Raw genomic sequence first — 23,330 nt, 5'->3', positions numbered from 1 at the left:
ACCTTTTACAAAAGCATTGCTGTGCTTTTGTAGGTATGTGTATTAGTATTTCTTTGACAACGCAGTTGCTTTTCTTTGGGCACATGTAAATAAATATTCTGTAGAAGTTTTCATAAAATGCTTGTCTGTGATACACCCAAATAAGTAGTGCCTCAATAATGGGAGTCATAATTTCACAACTACATGAGAGAGGTTTTATCAGTTTGTGGTGTGCTTTCATGTCACAGATTGCTATGTAGCACTTTCATTGCATGAGAAGAGGGAGATAGTTGTGAAACCAGCCCTGATGCCCCAGGACCTTATTTAAATGCATTGTTTTTTTTATATGCATCTGTCCCAGGTCACATTGCTTCACCCGATAACAATTTTCATTTATTGTTGCTGCAGTTTCTTCTATTTCTGAGAGTACAGCATGTTCCCACTGCTATGGCTGTCTCTGTTTCTGCCTCTCAGCCCTTCCTTTTATGATTTTGTTTTTCCTTGCTTGCTTTGATGTCGTTTGGAAGTAGGCTCCCTTAATGCTAACATCTATACCTGACACGCATACACACATGCAAGTGCCCTTTATGTTCTTCTCTTCCCTTCAGAACCATTCTCTAAATTAACAAAAAGCTGATGTACTCCTACAACAGTTCTCTCCAGCATATCTACTTAAGTTGCCTTCTACTCTACATATTATTTACTTAAAACATGCATAACTCTGAGTAATCATGCCTATGATTGCATTGCAGTGTATATCAGCTTCAAGTCATCCATCAACTTAATGAATTTCATAGGGTTTTAATAGTTAAGGAATATTCAGATGTGGTTTTCCAATTCCTTCTGCAAAAATATGGACTACAGCATCTGGTGTTTGTTGATGGTCTCCATCCACATACTGACCTAGGGTGACCCTATTTAGCTTCCAAAATCAGACAGGATCTACTGCTATATGCTCTTCAGACTTACTCATTCCCTTAACAGTTTTGAAGAGAAGGGAAATGAAACAAGGAAGGGGTTAACATGGAAACCTTGAAAATACATTCCAGGCTTTAGTGTTTCTTTCAAAAGTTCAGTGGGTTTTTGCTGGGGTGGTGCTGATTTAGTTTAAAACTTAATTGTGGAAATTTTTAAAAACAACGATAGAGTAAAGGGCATTCACATTTCAGAGGGAGGCAAAAAAAACTGATGTGGAGGTAAGCTGCTGTTGCTCTCCATCCGTTTTCTCTCCAACTTGTGGGACTGTGCAGATACCCAGCTCTGCATGCCTCCGCAACTCTACATGACCTTCTTGGGTGAAGAGGCAGATAATTTAATAGAAATGCCCAGTGATTTCCAGCTGTGTATGTGCACCTGGAAAGTACAGTTAAATAGCCATCTTCTCAGCCTAGTCAATTGTGCTCGGAAAGAGTTCAGACCCCTTTTTCCCTCCCAGTAATCAGTTACTCTGCCCAAGGTTAAAGCTGAACAGAAGGAAACAAGTTTGCCAAACCAATTCTGCAGACTGAAGCCACTCCAGGTGATAAAGATGATTAGAATAGCCAGATTCTTCACACACAGAGATCACTGCTATGGGGGCAAGGCTATAAAGGGGACAGATGAGTAAAAAATGTGAGACTATTATGTGTTGGTGCATGCATTTTGTATCCAGCAAGTCATTCCTCTAGCCTGAAAAGCAGTTCACAGGAATAATATTGTGAAAATGCATTAAACTGTACGTGATATAAATACCACCTCCCCAACTCAGAAAACATTCACACTTCCAGTCACATCCTAATCACTAAATCAAGAACATAGAAAATTTCTCAACTGGCATAATCTTATGAAACCTGAAAGATATGGAAAGAGTGAAGGAGAAGCAGCTGAGGGCTCTATAATAAATTACCTGGCAGAAAGATAAGCACTTAAAGCAGAGGCAAGGAATTAAGGTAATCGATTATAAGAAGGAGCTACAAGAGTATTTTGAAAGCATATGCCTGTGTGGATAGATTTTGCACCAGGAGATGAGAATTATCTTTCACGCAGAATTTTTGGATAGATTTCAAAGAGGAGGCAACTGTAAGTAGTTCCACACTGGGCTAGCATTCAGAAAAGGAATTGCAGCAGAAATGTGTGATCTATAAGCGTTTTCTTGTAGCATTGCATTCTTTCATTGCTTAATTTTAGAAACTAGGATCATGGGATTTTAGAAGTGGAAGGAACATCTAGTCCACACACACACACTCATTACCCCATCACGAAGAAATACAGAACTAAAGCACTCTTGAAAGATACTCTTTGTTTAAGGGCCTCCAAAGATGGAAAGTTCACCACATTCTAAGGTAGACTCTTCCATTATCAGATAGATCTTACAGTCAATAGGTTTTGGTAATATTTAGGTAGAATCTTTTTTATATAATTAAATCCATTGGTACACATTCAAACTTTTAAAGCGGGGGAAACAAGCTTGCTTCAGTTGACACCCCTACTGGTATTAAAAGATAGTTATCATATCACCTCTCAATCTTTTTTTCTCAAGTTAAACATACCCAGGCTGAATGTCTATGATGAGCAAAAGAAATCCCATGTTCCTACAATTCCAGATTAATAGTTGATACAACATAGAATCATGGAATTGAAAGGTACCACAAGCGTCATCTAATCTAACCTCCAGCCAAGCAGTACTCCAGAGCTGGAGCCCTACTCAGAAATGGTTATCAAACTTCTATTTAAAGACTTACAAAAGAAGGTGAGCCCATCATTGTCCATTCTACCATATGACAGCTTTTGCCATCAAAAGGTTTTTCCTAATGTTTAGCTGAGCACCCTTTTTTTCCGTTCTTGAAAACGAGCTAAAGATATCAACCCTCAGTCTTCAATTCACCAAACTAAGCATACCCAGCTCCTGAACCACTTCCAGATAGGACTTTGTTTTCATTTCTTTTACTCTGGACACATTCCAACTTGTCAATATCCTTCTTAAATTGCGTAATGCTCAGAACTGGACACAGCATTCCAGATGCGATCCCACCAAGGCAGAATAGAGTAGTCCTATTATTTGGTACTGCCTTATGTAAGTCATTGGCACAGTCTGTGATACTGAACACCACTTTAGAAAATTGCAAGAAAACGTTAAGTACATTTAAAGTGGCTGAGTCTATCTGTGGCTACTATCTTTGCTGATTGACAATCGGGGGCAGAGGGGAGGCATAAACAGTATATCTCCTATTGACAGATCAGTGAAAACGGGTATTCTAGAAAAGAAAAGAGAAAAAAGAGGGAATTGTTGTATATCTCTTGCCCTGTTATTTCTTCTAGCCCCCTACATGTTTCTATGCCAGATTGAGATTGTAGCAAGAAAACCCTGTTTGCAGAAGCCATGAAAATATGCTTGTGCCTGCTTGCATGTGGGGTCTGGCATTTATTATATTTGTAACACTTTTTTTTGTACAGAAGGCTTTTCTTGAACTTCCAGTCTGGCACTAAAGCACTGAACTGGAAGCAAGTGGGGCTTTTGGGCAGATGTGTCTTTGCATTCTAAGTAGGATGTAAATTCATCAAATGAGATTTGATAGTTTTATTCTGTCTGCTGATCTCTTTTGAAAATCACACCAAGGGCTACATAATTTTTTAAAAAAAAAACCCAGATCTCCAGAGGTTTTGATTTAAATTATTTAATAAATGTCACCTTTTCATAAAGTCTGGGTTTAATTTTGAATTCTGTGCATTCACACAATCTGGCTCTGAGCTCTGGGGAAACATTTGGCATGAGGAATATGTGTCAGCTCTCCATTTCATCTTTGTCTTGTTAAAGCTTCACAGAAACAATATATACTGGGGATTTCTGAGGCTGGGTGATAGCCTTACATATATCCCTGGTTGGGTGAGTAATGAGCATGCTCAGTAACTGAAGTTGCTCAAAAGATTATTGCAGCCCAAGGACCATTGTAGAAGGAAGAAAAGGCCACAGGAGAGGCAGAGCATGGGCTTTTTCTGTGCTTTTTGTTTTTCTTAAATGGAAAGATTGAGATCTTTTACAGATATTCAAAACTCAGCAGTTTCTTGTACGTGTTTTCTATGCCTTTTAGTGCAAGGTATGGCAAGGTATATACATAAGTGATTGTGGACTTCCTACTGAAATGAATGGATTTCTGCATAGATCATGGGGAAGTGACTGCTGGGGGAGTTAATCCTTTTTGGATGAGTAGATTTCACCTCCCCCTTTGCACTCATGGGTTTAAGGTCACTTTTCTTCATTGTGCAATGCTAAATATAAATGAAGGAGAAAAACCTCTGAGTGGCTTGTGAATTATTATCTTAATCATTATTATTAAACTCAAAGGGATGGATTGTGGATGCCCCCAAAACGCTTGTATTCTTTTTATGAATAATTTAGCTCTTCTTACTTTTGAATAGAAAAGCATAAGCCTGATTCTTGTACTATACTGCTTCTCATTTTTATTTCTGAATCAAAATGCAAGAGGCTTATTTTGTCGGATGTCTTGTGGATAATATGCAGAGGGCTGGATTTTGAAATCCTTTTGAATGTGTGTTTTTGTGTATGTCTGAAGAAATCACCATCAGCATTATCAATATCTCATTATTACACTGTCAACATTCAGGCATGTTGTGCTCATTTTTGCAATGAAATCAGTACATTGCTTTTGTGAGCTTCAATATTTTTTGTATTACTTGAGTAATGGCATAAAAATGTGTGCAACTGGACTATCTTAGAAAAGTTACTTTGCATTTAATGGAAGCCAAGGATTTTTACCTGTGATAAGTTTTGTTCTGCTGTCTGTTATATTTAAATAATTAATTTATATGGCTCCGAAAAGCACAAAGGGGCTCCCCCCACACACACACACACACAAGCGCACACAGTGTCTCAGAGCCCCAACAGGCATTTTTCTTGGAATAACAAAAAATTTGCTACTCTTGTGTGGTTTATGCCCAGCTGTAGCAACTAATCTACTAGGAAATGCTTCAGAAATATTATGTGTATATAAGTCTTACTCTCTTTGAACAAATCTTGCCAAGAAACCCCCATGATACATTTGCCTTAGGGTCATTATAAGTCAGAAATAACTTGAAGGCACACAACAACAGCACAACTCTTAGGCAGCGCCTGTGCCAAGGAAATTATGAATTGTCCTGGTAAGAGCACAGCACCAAGCTCTGTTTTTTTGATCCTTATTCAGCAGCAGCTGGGAGGGGGGAGTGAGAGAAGAAACAGCAACACAAGGTTGAATGAGAATAGAAAGAAATATTGTTGCACCTTGAGGAATGCTGCTGACCAGTACTTCTGCATAACAAAAGCACAGCTGTGAATCAGTAAGCAGATGGGACTAGACTTGGCCCAGCTTCCAAACCACATGATAACCAGTAGTTTCCTCCAAGAGCATGTAACAGAAAAATACAAATGATTAAGAATTGATTCTCTCTTTTGGAGATCACCCAAGGTTAGAGTTCTGCTGGCATAATAGCAGGACCTCCTATATATACACAAAACTGCTTTGGAGGGCAGAGATCCACACACACACCTGCAAGGTGATTTTTGGATGGTGCAGAGATCTGGGGGGGATTCTGTCATGCTACACAATCATTGTGCAATTCTAGTTGCACAATAATGCCAATAATATGGAGGACCAATTTTCTCATGGTCTAAAGCAGGGGTCCTCAAACTAAGGCCCAGGGGCCAGATACAGCCCTCCAAGGTCATTTACCCAGCCCTTGATCAGAGTCAACCTAAGTCTGAAAAGACTTGAAAGCACACATCCTATCTCATCAGCCAAAAGCAGGCCCACACTTCACATTGAAATACTAATAAGTTTATATTTATTAAAGTTGTTCTTCATTTTAATTATTGTATAAGATATGTGCAGCATGCATAGGAATTCATTCATATTTTTATTTCAAATTATAATCCGGCCCTCCAACAGTTTGAGAGACTGTGACCTGGCCCTCTGTTTAAAAAGTTTGAGGACCCTTGGTCTAAAGGAAAAAGAAGGCAGGACTACAAGTTTATTTATACAAAAGAGTGCAATTTTACTGCATGATAATCGGCACCTATTTTTTAAATCAGTTTTCTGCAGAACTGAAGCCATGGGGCTGTCATGACTTTAAATAAGGTACTCATTTTAAAGTTATTGTACAATGCCAGGATTGTATGAGCCCATGACAGGCTAAATGGCAGTGGTGTAAAACCAACAACAACAACAACAATAACAACAACAACAACAACAATGCTTTATTTATATACCGCGCTATCTCCCCAACGGCAATTTCCAAGTAACATCACCAAAACATACAGAGTAAACAATATAACATAAAATTAACAAAACAACATAAGCATAAAATTATCACAATAACACATATATATTAAAAATAATCCTGCCTGTTCAGAGCAATTAAAAGGCTGCAATACTTTGTTTTGGTCTTGTTATTTGCCTCATCATTTCATTTCTTCTTATTTTTTAAATGAATTTTATTAGTAGTAGTAGTAGTAGTAGTATTTTCAAAGTGTACACATTGTAACATAACCATTTATATATGAAGCTACCAAACAACAGCAGTAATTTTACACTTTCTAATAGTAAAACACATTTGTCCAATTTGAAAGAAAACTTCCTGACACTACACCAAAATAGCGTCTTACAATAACTTGTCCTATCAAACAATGTATATTAATATATGTGTGTGTGTGTGTGTGTGTAAATTTTACATAAAGCATTGAAAGATGGCCTAATTGTACAAAATTTATCATAATCTTGATCTTCTTTCCAACCATGTATTTTTAATCAGTCAACACACTACTATAGACCAGTCTTTAAATGTTCTACCTATATATTGTGCGAAAGGCTTCCAGTTATTTTGAAAACATTGTATTGTTTTATTTCTAAGAATACAGGTTAGTTTATAAAATTCTGCAAAATTTAGTAGTTTGGTCACCATTTATTTACATACAGAACAATGCTTTTTTTCCAGTGTCTGACATAAACTATTCAAGCGGCTGTTATAGCATTTTGAAAGAAAACAATATTTTCCTTATTGATGATATCATTTATCAGTCCCAACAAAAATATTTCTGGTGAAAACTGTATATTCTGTTGTAAAATTATTTTGATTGTTTCTTTAACATTTCTGACTTATGATGACCCTCAGGTGAATTTATCACAGGGCTTTCATGACAAGACTTGTAAAGATGGAGATTGGCTTTGCCTTCTTCTGAGGCTCAGAGAGTATAATTTGCTTAAGGTCACTCGGGCTGATTCTACTCTGAACATATAATGCAGGCCCCATCTACACTGCCATATAATGCAATTTGAAAATGCATTATATAGTGTAGAACAGTATAATGCAGTTTGAATTAATTTAAACTGCATTGTATGAGTCTACATGGACCATATAATAACATTCAAACTGCATTATATAGCAGTATAGATCCAGCCATAGTTTCCATGGCGGAGTGAGGATTTGAATTCTGGTCTCCAGATAGTCCCACTCAAACCACTATGCTAAGCTGAGACAAAATTCCACAGTTGAAATACCTTGCTAATATGTTCTCAGCAAGGTACATGGGGATGAGGGGGAGAGACGTGTGAATGGCAAAAGCTGTGACAGGAAATAGCTCCTGTTTCTTTAACCTGAATTGCCAGAAGGACATGTAAAAGTATCCCAGGTATTTCTGGGTTGATTAAAGTGTGCTTGCTTTTTCTGTAATAATCCCTGCTGATGCTCTGCACTATTTCACAAAGCACAAACACGTTCAATGTGCTAGATAATCCATGTTAATCTTCAAAACAATAGGGAATGGGGAAAGGGAGATGGGAAAGGAGGTCAGAGAGGAATAACAAAGATATAGATCAAAATAAACTTGAAAGTTCATTCTGAGGTTTCTAGGAGAGGTATGCTTTTCCATACTGCTTTCATGTAGATGCTCTTAATTGGCATAACAATCCTGCAAGAAAACGTTTAGCGATTGTTCTTTCCTTTTGCTTTTATCTTCCTTTCATCACAGCTGCAGTATCTTTGCCAATGTAGTATAGTATTTTAAATATTGGACTACAGTTTGAAATCCTACTCAGCTATGGAAATCCACTGGGTGACTTTGGGTTAGTCACACTTGGGCAGCAGCAGAAGAAGATATAGCAAGACCCCTCTCAACAATTATTGCAAAGAAAACCTTGTGATTTTAGGGTCATCATAAGTCACAAACTACCCAAATACACCACCAACAACAGCAATATCCTTGCAGCCTCAGGGTTGTCATATAACTTAGTCCCATATGAGTTTGAAATTGCATTCTGACACAAAAAAAAGCTGCTATGCAGAGTCATGTTGACAAATCTACCATTTTAGGTTGTCACACATTGTAGGGGGGGGGGGGTAAAGGAAGAAATGGAAAGGGAGGATTCAGGAGAAAGACAAGTACACAGAAAATAAGACCAGGACTGCTTCACAACATTGATGACCAACCCAAATTTGCCACAAAAGTGACAAAGCCATCCCTGAATATGACTCACCCAACAAGAGCTCTAGGCGTTTCCAAATCTTCTCCTCAAGGCTGTTCAGTTAAAATGTTTGCCCTGAAAGCAGCCATTCTCAAGATAATTTTCAGATTGTTTTGCCTTAGCTTTAATGGCATATGAAAAAATGGGGCCAGAATCATAAGGCAAAAAAAAAAATGTCACCTTGTATCTAATTTGGGATTCTAAGTGAACTATTGGGTTGCAAAAGGTTTTAATGGTGTCCAGCTGGAAGTTGGAAGGCATTTAGCAGATACTGATCTTCAGGGAAATGCTTCAGTGGTGTTTAACTGCTGCTCTGTCATATTATATAAGAATGTTTCTATTTATCCTGAAAAAAAATGTCCCTCACTTAGCTTTTTCTTGCCTATTTGACCTCAAGACCTTTTTAACTAAGTGCAGACTGAATACTTTGCATCCAATGGAAGTCAAAGGGTGACATAATTACATCTTTGTGCAGATAAACAGTGCCCACATGACTGTAGAAAGATGGACGATTTATGGCATTTTTTTCTGTGGCGCTCTTTGTTTTTAGATTTAAGAACTCAATACCTTGACCCTCTTCCTTTTTCTATTAGAGATGCTATCCCTTAAAAACTGACATTGTAATTAGCAGGAACTGAGTATGTATCATATTGAACAGTCAAGTACATCAAATTAGCCCTGATAAAGTGAGAAACTTCGAATCTGTCTTGTGACAGGATATGATCTAAGATTTATTTGTATGTTTTTATTACACATTTAATTATTTATCTTAATTTACATTTAAATATGAGAACAATGTGTTCTTATGGTAGTATGTAAAAGCCTGGTTAGAATATAATAACTTTATTTTTGTACCTCACCTCCATCTCTCTGGAGGGACTCAGACAAGCCCGATTAAAATAGTTAAAATATAACACTCTAAAATACATATGCAACAGCATAAACTGACCAAAACAACAACATTATAACAGTATAGAAGAGCAACCATTGAACCCACAACCAATGAACCTGAAATAATAATCAATTTCTGGTTGGCTAATGCAGCATAAACTTGAACTTTAGCTGTCAATCACAATGAGTCCTGAATTCCTACTTTTTCTTTGTATCATTCATCTTATATATCGCTAGATGTATATTTAAAATACGTTTAAAATAATATAAATTAGGAAGTTGCACATAGTTTTGGGTTAGCTCAGGGGTCCTCAAACTATGGCTGAGGGCCAGATATGGCCCTCCAAGGTCATTTACCCGGCCCTCACTCAGGGTCGATCTAAGTCTAAAACAACTTGAAAGCACACAACAACAACAATCCTATCTCATTGGCCAAAACCAGGCCCACATTTCCCATTGAAATACTCTCAAGTTTATACTTGTTAAGATTGTTCTTAATTTTAATTATTGTATTGTTTTTAAGTGGGGGGTTTTTTGCAATACAAATAAGATATGTGCATTGTGCATATGAATTCATTCATGTTTTTTTCAAATTCTAATCCAGCCCTCCAACAGTTTGAGGGACTGTGACCTGGCCCTCTGTTTAAAAGGTTTGAGGACCCCTGGGTTAGCTGTTTGCATTATGCAAAGGCAGCCCTGCAAACACTGCAAACACTTAGTATCTTGAATGTGCAGAACAGCCACCAAAGAAATTGGGCTCTTATATTTCCATAAACTTGGCACTTTTCATCCATGTGGCATCCAGATCTCTGGATAGTTTGAAATAGATTGTCTTGGATTTGTGGTTCCCTATTGCTTCATGCAAGTAACAATAAAATTATTCACTCCCACCTTAAACTATGCTGCTGAAATTAAATTACCGTAAGTTTGGGAAACCAGAAGTGGATTCTTTTGCATGGAAAGTCTATGAGTGATATTCAGTTCTGGTTCTTAAAACCAAATCATGGGCTTGAAATACTTGAATTCTTTGTCTTTCACATCAGACTTCATTTGGTGAATCTTAAGTTTTAAATAAAGACAATATTGATCCTCTAAGTTTGAAGTCTTACTCTCCCCTGCTTTAGTGGCTAGAAAACTGGGCTTGGATGTAGGAAACCAAGCTTCAAACTGGGTTGCAGCCTTTTAGCTCTTTGGTATCCTTGGCCAAGTACCTTGGACTTACAATCTCATCTGTTTCAATTGAGGAGGGGAAACTGCCAATTTGAGTTCCATTGGTGGAATGGTAGGATACCAATGGGAGTCAAAATAATGACAATAATGCTTGCTAATATTTTATTTGTGGAATGTTTTTAAAATAATGTTTCTGCAGGATTGATTGTCATCACTTGTCCAGTAGCTGTGAGATGTTTACAGCTACAGGACAAGTAACTTCTTTCCAGACTTAAAGCATTTTAACTGTTAGGAATAGCCACAAGGAATCTATGTAGAAGTCAAGATTTGTTGCTGTTGTTGTGTGCCCCAAAATATTTCTGACTTATGATAACCCCAAGGCAAATCTATCATGGGGCAAGTTTTGTTCAGAGGCCTTTCATGTATTCTGAGGTTGAGAGCATGGGATTTCCTCAAGAACACCCTGTGGATTACCATGGTTGAACAGGGATTTGAAACCTGATCTCCAGAGATATAACCCAGCACTCCATGCTGACTGGATCTGATACTGTTAAGGCATCAGATCCTGTCTGATATTAGAAGCTTAGCAGGATCAACCCTGGTTAGTACTAGGATAGGAGACCACTAATGAAATTCCAGGCACTGTAGGCTCTAATTCAGAAGAAAAAAACTGGCAAAAGCTCTTCTGAGTATTCCTTGCCTAAGAAAACCTTATGAAATTCATGGGGTTGCCATTAATCCCAGAATTCTCTTCAAGTAGACATCTGCCTTTATTTTATTTATGGAGAGTGTGTGATGCCTTTGGGAAATAGGGCAAGGAATCGTAGGTGTCTCAGGTGGTGCTCTCTTCTTTATTGCAAGGGCACCGTATTGGATGATACACCACAGATATTAAAAGTATTCCATCAAGATTACAATCCTGCAGAATGTAAAGGGCTAAAATGATAAGTTTTTGTGCCATTCTAGACTTTTGGAGTAAAGGTGGGAAAAGAAAATGTGATCTCTCACTTCAAGATGGAGGAACAAACCTGATAAACAGTCACCTTGTAAATATATTATGTCCCCTTTTCCATCTCAATCACTGTCCAAACCCCTTAAAAATGGGGCTTGGTTAATGGAATGGTTTATTTTAAAATAATGCAATTGTTGTATAATTATTCTTAATCTATTCAGAATATTTTTGGATTTTCTAAATATGAAAATGTTGTGCAGAAACAAAATACACCCCCTCCTTTCTCCTCCACCTCTGCCTTAATGTTACTGTTTTAATCCAAGAAATGGAAAGGGGGGAAATTGGCCATATCTTCAAAGTACTCTGAGAATCTAGTGTTCTCAGTGAGAACTGCTGATTTTGCAAGTGTTTAAAATTCTTTGTGCACTAATAAATACCGGTTTAGGAGTTTCAGCACTGCAGGTGTCACAAATAGATCTTCTCATTACGTGGCTATCTTGGAAGACCAAATAATCTTTAATGTGCCAGGATATATCTTGAAACTCATAAAGTGACTTGTTTGGGGGAAAAGCAGCATTAGAAGGGAGCAGTGATGAGCACAGAAATGGTGTAGAGCAGGTGTCTTCAAACTTTTAAAGCAGAAGGCCGGTTTACAGTCCCTCAGACTGTTTGGGGGGGGGGGGGGAGACAATAGTTTGGAAAAAAAACATATCTTATTTATTGTTAAAAAACAACATGAAAGAAAAATCCAATATTTAAAATGGAGAACAATTTTAATCAACATAGACTTACCAATATTTCAGTGGAAAGTGTGACCCTGCTGTTGACTAATGAGATAGTTGAGTTAAGTAGGATTGTTGTTGTTGTATGCCTTCAAGTCATTTCAGACTTAGGGCGATCGCACGTCTAAAGTTTAGGGTGGGAGTAGATAAATGACCTTGGAGGATCAAGGCACATGGGCCTTAGTTTGGGGACCCCTGGTATGGAGGCAGTGGTGCCTACTGACTCCTAAATCACTGGACAGATTTTGAATTTCAGCCTTTAAGTGAGCTATCCAAAGTATTGAAACTATTTGGGGCTTGGCTGTAGCACCTTTGGATAGCTCCTGTAAAGGTGACTAAAACCCAGAGGGAGTGGACTCACTGTCCCGCTGACATGGGATACCAACCATTACTGTCAGAGGGGATGCTTAGCCCTTTTCTGCAGAAAGGTATCTTTGTGTAACCTGGCCCAGTGATATTCCCCTTTGTCACACATTGTTACAGATACGTTTTCTCTGGCAGACAGACATCTAGAACTCTTAATATGCCTACAGCATTCAGGATTTAGTAGTGGTCTTCCATCCAAGCACTAGCCAGAGCTGACCCTGCTTACCTTCCAAACTCAGACAGAATAGAAGATTTAGGCAGAAATCCAACCTCTTCCCCAGTCATAACTTGCATTAGTTACTACAAACATAGATAAAAATTACATTATCCAATGGTTTAAAATGAAGAAGGCTGTCTGAATATTACTTATTGATTGTGTGCATTTGTGTGACCCTGTTATTAGTTCTACAGAGAAGGTGAATTTACTAGTTTAGTTCAAAAAGGAAAGAGGAGCTAGGGAGGAAGGCAGTTATGATGCAGATCAAGTGATCATGCAGATAGGACCTTTTCACTCTCTATAAAACTGTAAGATTTTCAGTTATATATTTAGGAGGGGGCAATAGGGCAGACTTTTTACAGTTGCATTTGCTTCTGTTTGGCATCTTAATCCAGGGCTTTAATGTTGCATCAAAATTGCAAGCATAGTCCTGCAGACAAGTCTCACATTGACACCCTTTTGGATGCATGGAACTTTTGGGTTAGTGTATATGTATTGAATTTAATTTTATTTGTTGGATTTGTCACAAAAACATGTTGTTGTTCATTCGTTCAGTCGTCTCCGACTCTTTGTGACCTCATGGACCAGCCCACGCCAGAGCTCCCTGTTGGCCGTCACCACCCCCACCTCCTTCAAGGTCAGTCCAGTCACTTCAAGGATGCCATCCATCCATCTTGCCCTTGGGCGGCCCCTCTTCCTTTTGCCTTCCACTTTCCCCAGCATAATTGTCTTCTCTAGGCTTTGCTGTCTCCTCATGATGTGGCCAAAGTACTTCAACTTTGTCTCTAGTATCCTTCCCTCCAATGAGCATCCGGGCTTTATTTCCTGGAGGATGAACTGGTTGGATCTTCTCACAGTCCAAGGCACTCTCAGAACTTTCCTCCAACACCACAGCTCAAAAGCATTGATCTTCCTTCGCTCAGCCTTCCCTAAGATCCAGCTCTCACATCCATAGGTTACTACAGGGAATACCATGGCTTTGACTAGGCGGATCTTTGTTGCCAGTCTGATGTCTCTACTCTTTACTATTTTATCGAGATTGGACATTGTCTCCTCCCAAGAAGTAAGCGTCTTCTGATTTCCTGGCCACAGTCTGCATCTGCAGTAATCTTTGCACCTAGAAATACGAAGTCTGTCACGGCCTCCACATTTTCTCCCTCTATTTTCCAGTTGTCAATCATTCTTGTTGCCATAATCTTGGTTTTTTTGACGTTTAGCTGCAACCCGGCTTTTGCGCTTTCTTCTTTCACCTTGATTAGAAGGCTCCTCAGCTCCTCCTCGCTTTCGGCCACCAGAGTGGTGTCATCTGCATATCTGAGGTTGTTAATGTTTCTTCCAGCAATTTTCACTCCAGCTTTGCATTCATCAAGCCCCGCACATCGCATGATGTGTTCTGCATACAAGTTAAAAAGGTTGGGTGAGAGTATGCAGCCTTGCCGTACACCTTTCCCAATCTTGAACCAGTCTGTTGTTCCGTGGTCAGTTCTGACTGTTGCTACTTGGTCCTTGTACAGATTCCTCAGGAGAGAGACAAGGTGGCTTGGTATGCCCATCCCACCAAGGACTTGCCACAATTTATTATGATCCACACAGTCAAAGGCTTTAGAATAGTCAATGAAGCAGAAGTAGATGTTTTTCTGAAACTCCTTGCCTTTCTCCATTATCCAGCAGATATTGGCAATCTGGTCTCTCGTTCCTCTGCCTTTTCTAAACCCAGCTTGAACGTCTGGCAACTCTCGCTCCATGTATTGCTGGAGTCTTCCTTGCAGGATCTTGAGGATTACCTTACTGGCATGAGAAATAAGGGCCACTGTACGGAAGTTGGAGCAGTCTTTTGCATTTCCCTTTTTTGGTATGGGGATATAAGTTGATTTTTTCCAGTCTGATGGCCATTCTTGTGTTTTCCATATTTGCTGGCATATGGCATGACAGCATCATCTTTTAAGATTTTAAACAGTTCAGCTGGGATCCCGTCGTCTCCTGCTGCCTTGTTGTTAGCAATGCTTCTTAAGGCCCATTCAACCTCACTCCTCAGGATGTCTGGTTCTAATTCATTCACCACACCGTCAAAACTATCCTCGATATTATTATCCTTCCTATACAGATCTTCTGTATAGTCTCGCAAAAACATACGGGGAGATAAATTGTGATTACTGTATGTTTGCAATATTCAGTTATGATAGGACCCATGGAACCCAGAAAGAGGTACACTTGCATAACATCAAGTTTGCCCATTAAGTTTTCTACAGTTCAACTGATACTGCTGACTTTCTTTAACAAAAGTTGGTGCCAACAAGCAGACCATGTTTTTGACAAACAGGGAGAATATTTGTGAAAGAGCTGCCTTGCAATGGGAGCGGAGCAAAGTGGAAGATTCCATTTATTTAAAATGCAGAAGGAGTAGCAAGGCTTGAAATAAACCCGAAGCTTCATAAATTAATGTGCTAGAAGTATGGATTGAAAGACTTGGCCATCCGTCATTGCCATCAGTTTATAGAGCAGCACCTGGTTCACAAGAGAGTAAATGGAAGTCAAAAGTATACAACTAAAAAACAACTAGTAGAAATTAGTGGACTTTTTCTTTTTTCCTTTTTTGAAAATTAAAACGTTTTATTTAAACAAACTGAATTTCCTTTCCTTTGGTTGCCACTGTAAATCTTCATGAAAATGAAATCCTATGAGCTTCTGCAGCCTAGTGGACTGTTTCTGAAGATACTTGGTCTGTATGAGGCTCTTTCTATAAAACACTGCTGCACTTTAGGCAAATTGATTTTCCATTTGTTGTCCATCACTGACATCTGGTGTTTCACTTTGTGTATTGCAAGTGGACTTTTGGTTTCTCCTGACGGAAAGCCCTCAATAAGGAATCTGCGGAAGGTTGAATTTGGATATAAAGGTAGACCTCTAAGCGGTTTGCAGCCCCCGGTGGCGCAGTGGGTTAAAGCACTGTGCCGGCAGGACTGAAGACCGACAGGTCGCATGAGAGAAGCCTCCCACAAGGATGATAAAACATCAAAAATCATCCAGGCGTCCCCTGGGCATCGTCCTTGCAGACGGCCAATTCTCTCACAACAGGAGCAGTTGCTCCTGACACGACCAAAAAAAGAAAAAGAAAAAAGTGCAGTGCTGCTTAAAAAAAAAAAACCAAAAAAACAAGAGCAGCAACCAAATAACTCCTTCCCCTAAAGCAGGGGTCCTCAGACATTTTAAACAGAAGGTCAGGTCACAGTCCCTCTAACTGTTGGAGGGCTGGATTATAATTTGAAAAACACTTGAATTAATATCTATGCACACTGCACATATCTTATTTGAAATGCAAAAAACACTTAAAACAATACAATAATTAAAATGAAAAATAATCTTGACAAATATAAACATTTCAATGGGAAGTGGGGGCCTGCTTTTGGCTGATGACATAGGGTTGTTGTTGTTGTTGTTGTTGTTGTTGTTGTTGTTGTGTGCTTTCAAGTAGTTTCAGACTTAGGGTGACCCTGAGCGAGGGCCAGGTAAATGAACTTAGGGGGGGGGGCTATATCTGGCCTACAGGCCTTAATTTGAGGGCCCCTGCCCTAAAGTCTAAATTATACTGTTAAAACAAAGATGTCCTAGAGTTGTAGAAACACAATGAGTTTTGAATTCTCAAATTTTAAGTGGATGGTTTTTGTATATGGATGCATTTGGTGGATCTCAGAATTCTATTTTTTTTAAAGCAAGAAAACCCCAAACAAACCCACAAGCCTAAAGGCTTTTTAAAATCAAGGGTGGGATGATCTGTTAGCTGCCTTAATGCCTCTGCTGCATCTTTTGGTATATGTAAAGTTTATGTAGGATTCTGGTGGAGATTTCCATGGAAAAAGGTTTTCATAGGTAATAACAAAATACCTCCCAAGTAATGCATTTTGCTTCCAAAAAGGTTATGCTTCCAAAAAAGCAAATCAGTATAAAATTAAAATAGTTTCCATTTGCAAAATAGTTATATAAACAAAATAATGGTGACTAGGAAGTAAATTGATAGAATCATAGAACTACAGACTTGGAAGAGACCCTAAGAGCTATCTATTTCAACCCACTGCCATAACACACAATCAAGGCACACCCAACAGATACCCAGCCTCTGTTTTAAAACTCTACCACACTCCAGGGCAGCTTATTCCACTGTCAAATGGCTCTTACCATCAGGAAATTCTTCCTAATCTTCAGATGGAATCTCTTTTCCTGTAGTTTGAATCTGTTGCTCCATGAATTCATCTCTGGAGAAGCAGAAAATAAGCTTACTTCCTCTTCAGTATGACATATTGTGGAAGTTATCCTATTATAATGATTTTAATTGTTTGACTAATGCACTGTGATTTTTCAGCAAGCCTTTTTTCATGTCAGGAGTGACTTGAGAAACTGCAAGTCGTTTCTGGTGTGAGAGAATGGGCTGTCTGCAAGGATGTTACCGAAAGGATGCCCGAATGTTTGATGTTTTACCATCCTTGTGGGAGGCTTCTCTCATGTCCCAGCATGGGGAGCTGGAGCTGACAGAGGGAGCTCAACCCGCTCTCCCTGGATTCAAAACACTGACCTATCTGTCAACAGTCCTGCCAGCACAAGAGTTTAATCACTGTGCCACTGGGGGCTCCTTCAGCAAACCTGCAAATAAATTATCCACTTGGAATGCCATTAAATCTGTTGAAAAGCCCTCTCCCATGTTCCCACCAAACATACTTGAGCGGGTTTGCATTTGTTTTAATAGGAAGCTGCCATTGCAGTTTTTCCTCCCATGTAAATCACAACATCAACAAAACTTAAATCATAATAATAATTAAATATACTGTTTTATCAGCATCTTACATGTATACACACACAAGATGTCAACCACTTTTCAGGTTTGGAGAAACATAATATCTATAAGGACAAATTGTAAATTTCAGCAGTTGAAAAAACCTACAAATGGCTTCACTATTACTAGGCATGTTATAATGTGAGGTTATAAGCTTTCATACATAGAGCAGGACTTCTTACCCTTTTTCAATATGTAACCCCTTTCGGTCCATTTTTTTAACATGAAAATCAGACATGTCCTGATAACAAATCAACATTTGCAAGAGTTGACAAACAGGCTGATTTTCCTTTTTAGGAAGTACAGCTGAAGCATCATTTGCAGAGTCCATATTCTGTAAACACTGTACAACACAGTCACGTAAATGTCAAAAACAGCCACTAGATGATGTGCAAAAAACTTTTACTGTTACCAAATTGTTCATGACCCTAACATGTGTGCTTTTATTCTGTGGTGGTAAAAATGGAGAGAGAAAATGAAATAAAGTTATATTTCAGTGACTTTGGATGCAGTCTGAGAACCAACATAATGTAGTGGTTTAAGTAATGGACTACAATTCTTGAGACCAGAGTTCAAATTCCCACTTAGTCAAGATAACCAGCCTTGGGCAGCTCACACTCTCTCAGCCTCAGAGGAGGGCAAAGGCAATCTTCCACTGATCAAATCTTGCAAAGGTAACCCTGTGATAGGGTGTGATAGGTGTAGCTTCCTCATAGGTAAAGGTTTTCCCCTGACATTAAGTTTGGTCGTGTCTGACTCTGGAGGTTGGTGCTCATCTCCATTTTTAAGCTGAAGAGCTGGTGTTGTTTGTAGACACCTCCAAGGTCATGTGGCCAGCATGACTGAATGGAGCACTGTTACCTTCCTGTTGATCTACTTTGCCGGTGCAGGTTATCACCTACAAAGCCCTACATTGTTTGGGACCCGCCTACCTTCGTGACCGCATTTCCTTCTGCAAACCTGCAGAATCTCTTCGATCCTCTGGGGAGGCCCTTCTTTCTCTCCCACCTCCATCACAAGCACGGCTTGTGGGGACAAGGGAGAGAGCTTTTTCCATTGTGCCCCCTCCCCCGGCTTTGGAACTCGCTACCTAGTGAGATTAGGCAAACCCCCTAATCTCATTTTGATGTTATTATTTGCTTGTTTGTATTTTATTTTGCTGTATTGTAATTTTGGGCTTGGCTTTGTGTTAGCCACCCAGAGTCCCCTTTGGGGAGATGATGGCAGGGTATATTATTATTATTATTATTATTATTATTATTATTCACATTTACATGTTTTTGAACTGCTAGGTTGGCAGAAACTGGGCCTAATAGCAGGAGCACATCCCGCTCCCTGGATTCGAACCGCCAACTTTTCAGTCAGCAAGTTCAGCAGCTCAGTGGTGTAACCCACTGCATTACCAGGGGCTTCCTCATAAGGTGCCTTCAAGTCACTAGTTGACATACAGCACCCCCTTAGGGTTTTCTAAGGGAAGGGATACTCAGAAATGGTTTACCAGTTCCTTCCTCTGAACTGTAACCTAAAACACCTGGTATTCATTGGTGGCCTCCCATTCAACTACTAACCAGAACAGACCCTGCTAAGCTTCCAAGATCAAATGGCTTCTGGTATTTTTTATGGGTTGACATAAGTTGGAAATGACTTGAAGGTATACAGTGGCAATGGCACAGTTATTTTAATATCCTAGGACACTCTAATGTTGACATGAATACTTCTGATTTGCAACAAATTAAAAAGAATTGGCTAGTAAAAATACCTACTGTTAGAATTGACCATTCTGTTTATTTTCATACATTTTTCATTTGATTGAACTGTCATGCTGAAGTTTCACTGCTGTTTGACTTCAATGTTTATTTTTCCTTACTCTCTGCACACTTGTGTATGTGTGTAGGTATCTGATTATAAATATTCCTGCTATCTAAGAGTAATTTTTCATGAATGTGATGAAGTAGACTGAAAGCATTGACTAAGAATTGCAACAGAGTAATATGTCATTGTCAAATACGTCTGTAATCAAATCAAGCCGAGGAGGGGTGGCAGCTTCAGTCTTTATAGGGGCCAATTATCTGCCCTTGCCATTGTTCAAGGGCTGCAGAGATTCTTTGCCGAGGAAGAATAACCTTTTGGTCATTTCTTCCACAATATTCTGGCATCAAGAAGCCTGATCCAGAATATACTGCTTCATTATGCAAGTTTTAACGGCGGTCCTAATAATGTGTGGGGTCATGTGTCAGTCTATTCTGCTTGAAGATGAAACTTTATTTCTCCCTGCAATAGCTATAAGCTAAAGCACACTGGCTCTGCAGAAGATCTTCATTAGCTTCACCTTATTAATATTAATGCCCTGTGAGTTCTGTAGGTAGCTTCTTACTGCAGTGGAATCCTGTGCCAGATTTTACCCTCTCAGCCTCTGAAATGGTTTGCAGTTATCTCACTAGTAGGATAAATCCCACACTAGCTTTTACAATCACATTTTCAGTGTCCATGACCAGTTCAAACAGGATCACTGCTGGGAACCTAGCATTCCTACTCTATACTCTATATGTGCTCCCTTCCCATCATGTATATTACTCAGAAGGAGCCTTGGAAATTAGATTGGGAGGAAGAACGTGTGAGTGCTGCGCTTGGTGGCTTTTTCAGACTGCGACATATCTGAGTTTCAGGTTTGTGGAGAGAAGAAGCCTATTCTGGGCTTCTGGAGCCATGACATTTTTCATTCATAGTTCTGATTCCAGAGAGGTAGGAATGGTGGATAACAAGGAAATGAAATATATTCAAATATATTCAGCCATGCTGAGTTTCATTCCCCAAATGACAGTAAGTCGATGTCAGATGCCTAATGCCCCTTCTTTGCAATTACCATTACACTCTTTTCTCGTTATCTGTTTCTCATTATAAGCACTCGACTCTTTCACTTCCATTTTTTACATTGAGGTTGCACTGCCATCAGCCAGGGATGGTTCAGCTATAGATTCCTACACTGGTGGGGTTGGACTAAATTATTTTTGGTGTCACCTTCTAACTCTTATGTTTCTATGATACAATCAGCTTTTGTATCATAGAGCTACAGAAGAGCTGAAGTTTCTCTAGGACAAAGGATTGTTATTCTTGGGCAGAGCCAAGGACCTGGGCACTTACCTGACATCCTTGTCCCCAGCAGGTAGCTCACTTCCTCCCATCACCTCATTTGCAGGACTGCTTTCCTTAACAAAAAGGGAAGAATGGCAGCAGCTGTATGGTCTGGGAGAAATAGGGCTTCTAGCCAGAGGAAATATTTCCCCAGTGTATAATGGAGCAGCAACACAACACTCAAAGAAGTTACTTATGAGGCTGCAAGCCTCAGGACTTTATCATACTACACTGTTATAGCACTATTATGGGTTGAAATTACAGGAAAGGAGATTCCACTTGAACATTAGGAAGAACTTTCTGACTGTAAGAGCTGTTCAACAGTGGGACTCCCTGCCAGGCAGCATGGTGAAAGCACCTTCTTTGGGTGCTTGTAAACAGATGCTGGATGGCCATCTGTCAAGAATACTTTATGCTTTTCCTGTATGGCAGGGGGTTGGACTAAATGGCCCATGTGGTCTCTTCTAACTGTATGATTCTATTATTCTACTTTAATGCCAGTGGCAATATTACATGGAACCTGGGCTTGCAGTTGGGAAAGAAGCATTTCAAATTCTCATACAAGAGGGCTCTTGGGCCTCAATGAACTACAAACCATGGAATGACACATAATGTTGCCATAGCAGTTTAAGGGGGATGCTCGTGCTATAATAGTGCAACATGCTAAGGGTATCAGTGACTGCTGAATGAATGCTGGGAATTGCAGTCAGCAATGAAAAGAGGAAAGGAAAGGAATGATCCACCCTGAGATATCTCAGCTTTGAAATAGTCTCACTCAGCATCTTCTAATTACCCAGGCCCTACTAAAGATAACAGGGCAGGTCTTCTCCCAAACTGGGAGAAAAGCATGGGGCATGTGTGTCTATATATGTTTCAAGCCTTTAAAATTGTAATTTTCTTAGTTATAGTTTGAAAAACTATTATTGACATATCCCACTTTTGTTTGATTTTTTGTGTTGTTTTTAGGTTCGAGACAAAAAACTCCTCAATGACCTGAATGGTGCTGTTGAAGATGCCAAGACGGCCCGTCTTTTTAACATTACCAGCTCGGCACTAGCCACCTTCTGTATCATTCTGGTCTTCATCTTCCTGCGATATCCTCTTACTGACTACTAGATGGTGGGCCAGAGATCGTTGCCCATCTCTTTCCATGCCAGAAGTGGCCATTGAGTTTCTAATGAAAGGGACATCAACAACAACATCAAAAAGCTACTCACACAAGTTTCTCCACAATGGTAAAAAGAAATCGCCAACCCTGCAAAAAAAATTGAAAAAGGCAGTCGGGACTAAACTCATCCCCAATGCACACTTACTTATAGGCTGACTGGTTCACAAACTTCTGTAGCAGAGAGTTTTACTTTTACATTTTTTTACAAAAAAATATTTATTTTCATGATAAAGAAACTGGATGGTGAGAGGAAAACTTGACACAGCTCAGTCAATGAAATGCAGTCAAAGGAAAAAAGGAGAGAAGACCGCGAAAACCAATGATCCTGGGAGATGAAGTTTATGCAACCAGGCTGAGTGCTGAAACTAAAGGGATGGGGCAGAAGGTTCTGATGGGTCCAGTCAATCTCCAGATCTTTCTGGGGCCCACAGCGAAGTCACCGTCTCAGAGCTCAAGCGAGGGAATTGGGGGAAATGCTTGCTGCTAAGAGATAGGCATGGCCTTTGCAGAACATATCAGTTGCATTCAGTCTGCTTTCAACTTCTTTCCCTGCTCCGCTCCCCACTCTGTGTTCCCAGTGCACACACCTTTGCTGTATACATTTTGCCAATTTTCGATTTGATTTGACCAAAGCCCAAAATAGCTTGCAAAAATATTAAGAACCAGAACATTTGGATTTGCAGGCAGTTGACACTAGCCTCTCCTTAATGAATCCTGGAGCCTTCTATGGCCAATGCCAGGAAACAAATATTATTAATGGTCCTTTTTGGAACCTCATGGAAATGCTGAGAATGTAGACAGCTTACAGAAAATTTACATAGATCCTGTATTTCTGTCAACCTTCAATAAAAATACCTCTAACCATCAGTCATTGTTTTTACTACAGGTCACGTTTTTGTGTCTAATTCAAACAAACAATGGCTGGACTATTTATTTAACATGCCATTCTTTTCAAGTCCACTAAGTTATTCTATTTATATATTTTAATATACTGGTTAGTGTCAAGGTAAGGTAATTTTTTCCCCCAGCTTGGCTAGGATAATAATGTAACTGGGCAATTTACTAAGGATCCATTCGTATTACACAATTATAGCAATGTATTGTATTTTAGGTTATGCCTAAATACCACAAAGGCACCAGATGCAGGCTGATCTTGAAAGCTAAACAGGTGGTTGGGGACTGCCAACATAGCCAGTGGTGAGGAATACTGGGGCTGCAGTCCAACAGTATGAAAGATATTCAGACAGAAATCTCTGCAGCTCTGCATTCCCAAAGATTGCACCTGGAACCGTCTCTGTGTTGACTGTAGCTCTCTCTAGTATATGCAGGGTGTGGATTAGGTATAACCAACAACCA

At 39.4% G+C, this 23,330-nt stretch overlaps 1 protein-coding gene across 3 annotated transcripts in view; it reads left to right on the top strand.

The window, feature by feature from the left end:
* Positions 1-22,841, top strand: part of IFITM10 (interferon induced transmembrane protein 10) — a 42,078-nt gene extending 19,237 nt beyond the window's left edge. For all 3 annotated transcript variants that reach the window (XM_067462595.1, XM_067462597.1, XM_067462596.1), the window contains exon 3: positions 21,773-22,841. In XM_067462595.1, coding sequence (XP_067318696.1) covers positions 21,773-21,922 — 150 coding nt within the window. In that variant the 3' untranslated portion in view covers positions 21,923-22,841. The remainder of the gene's footprint in view (positions 1-21,772) is intronic.
* The last annotated feature ends 489 nt before the right edge of the window (positions 22,842-23,330 follow it).

This window comes from Anolis sagrei, chromosome 1 (assembly GCF_037176765.1).
Source record: "Anolis sagrei isolate rAnoSag1 chromosome 1, rAnoSag1.mat, whole genome shotgun sequence".
Taxonomy (NCBI): domain Eukaryota; kingdom Metazoa; phylum Chordata; class Lepidosauria; order Squamata; family Dactyloidae; genus Anolis; species Anolis sagrei.
Note: the sequence above shows the minus strand (reverse complement) of the source record. Positions and strands in the feature narration are given on the sequence as shown.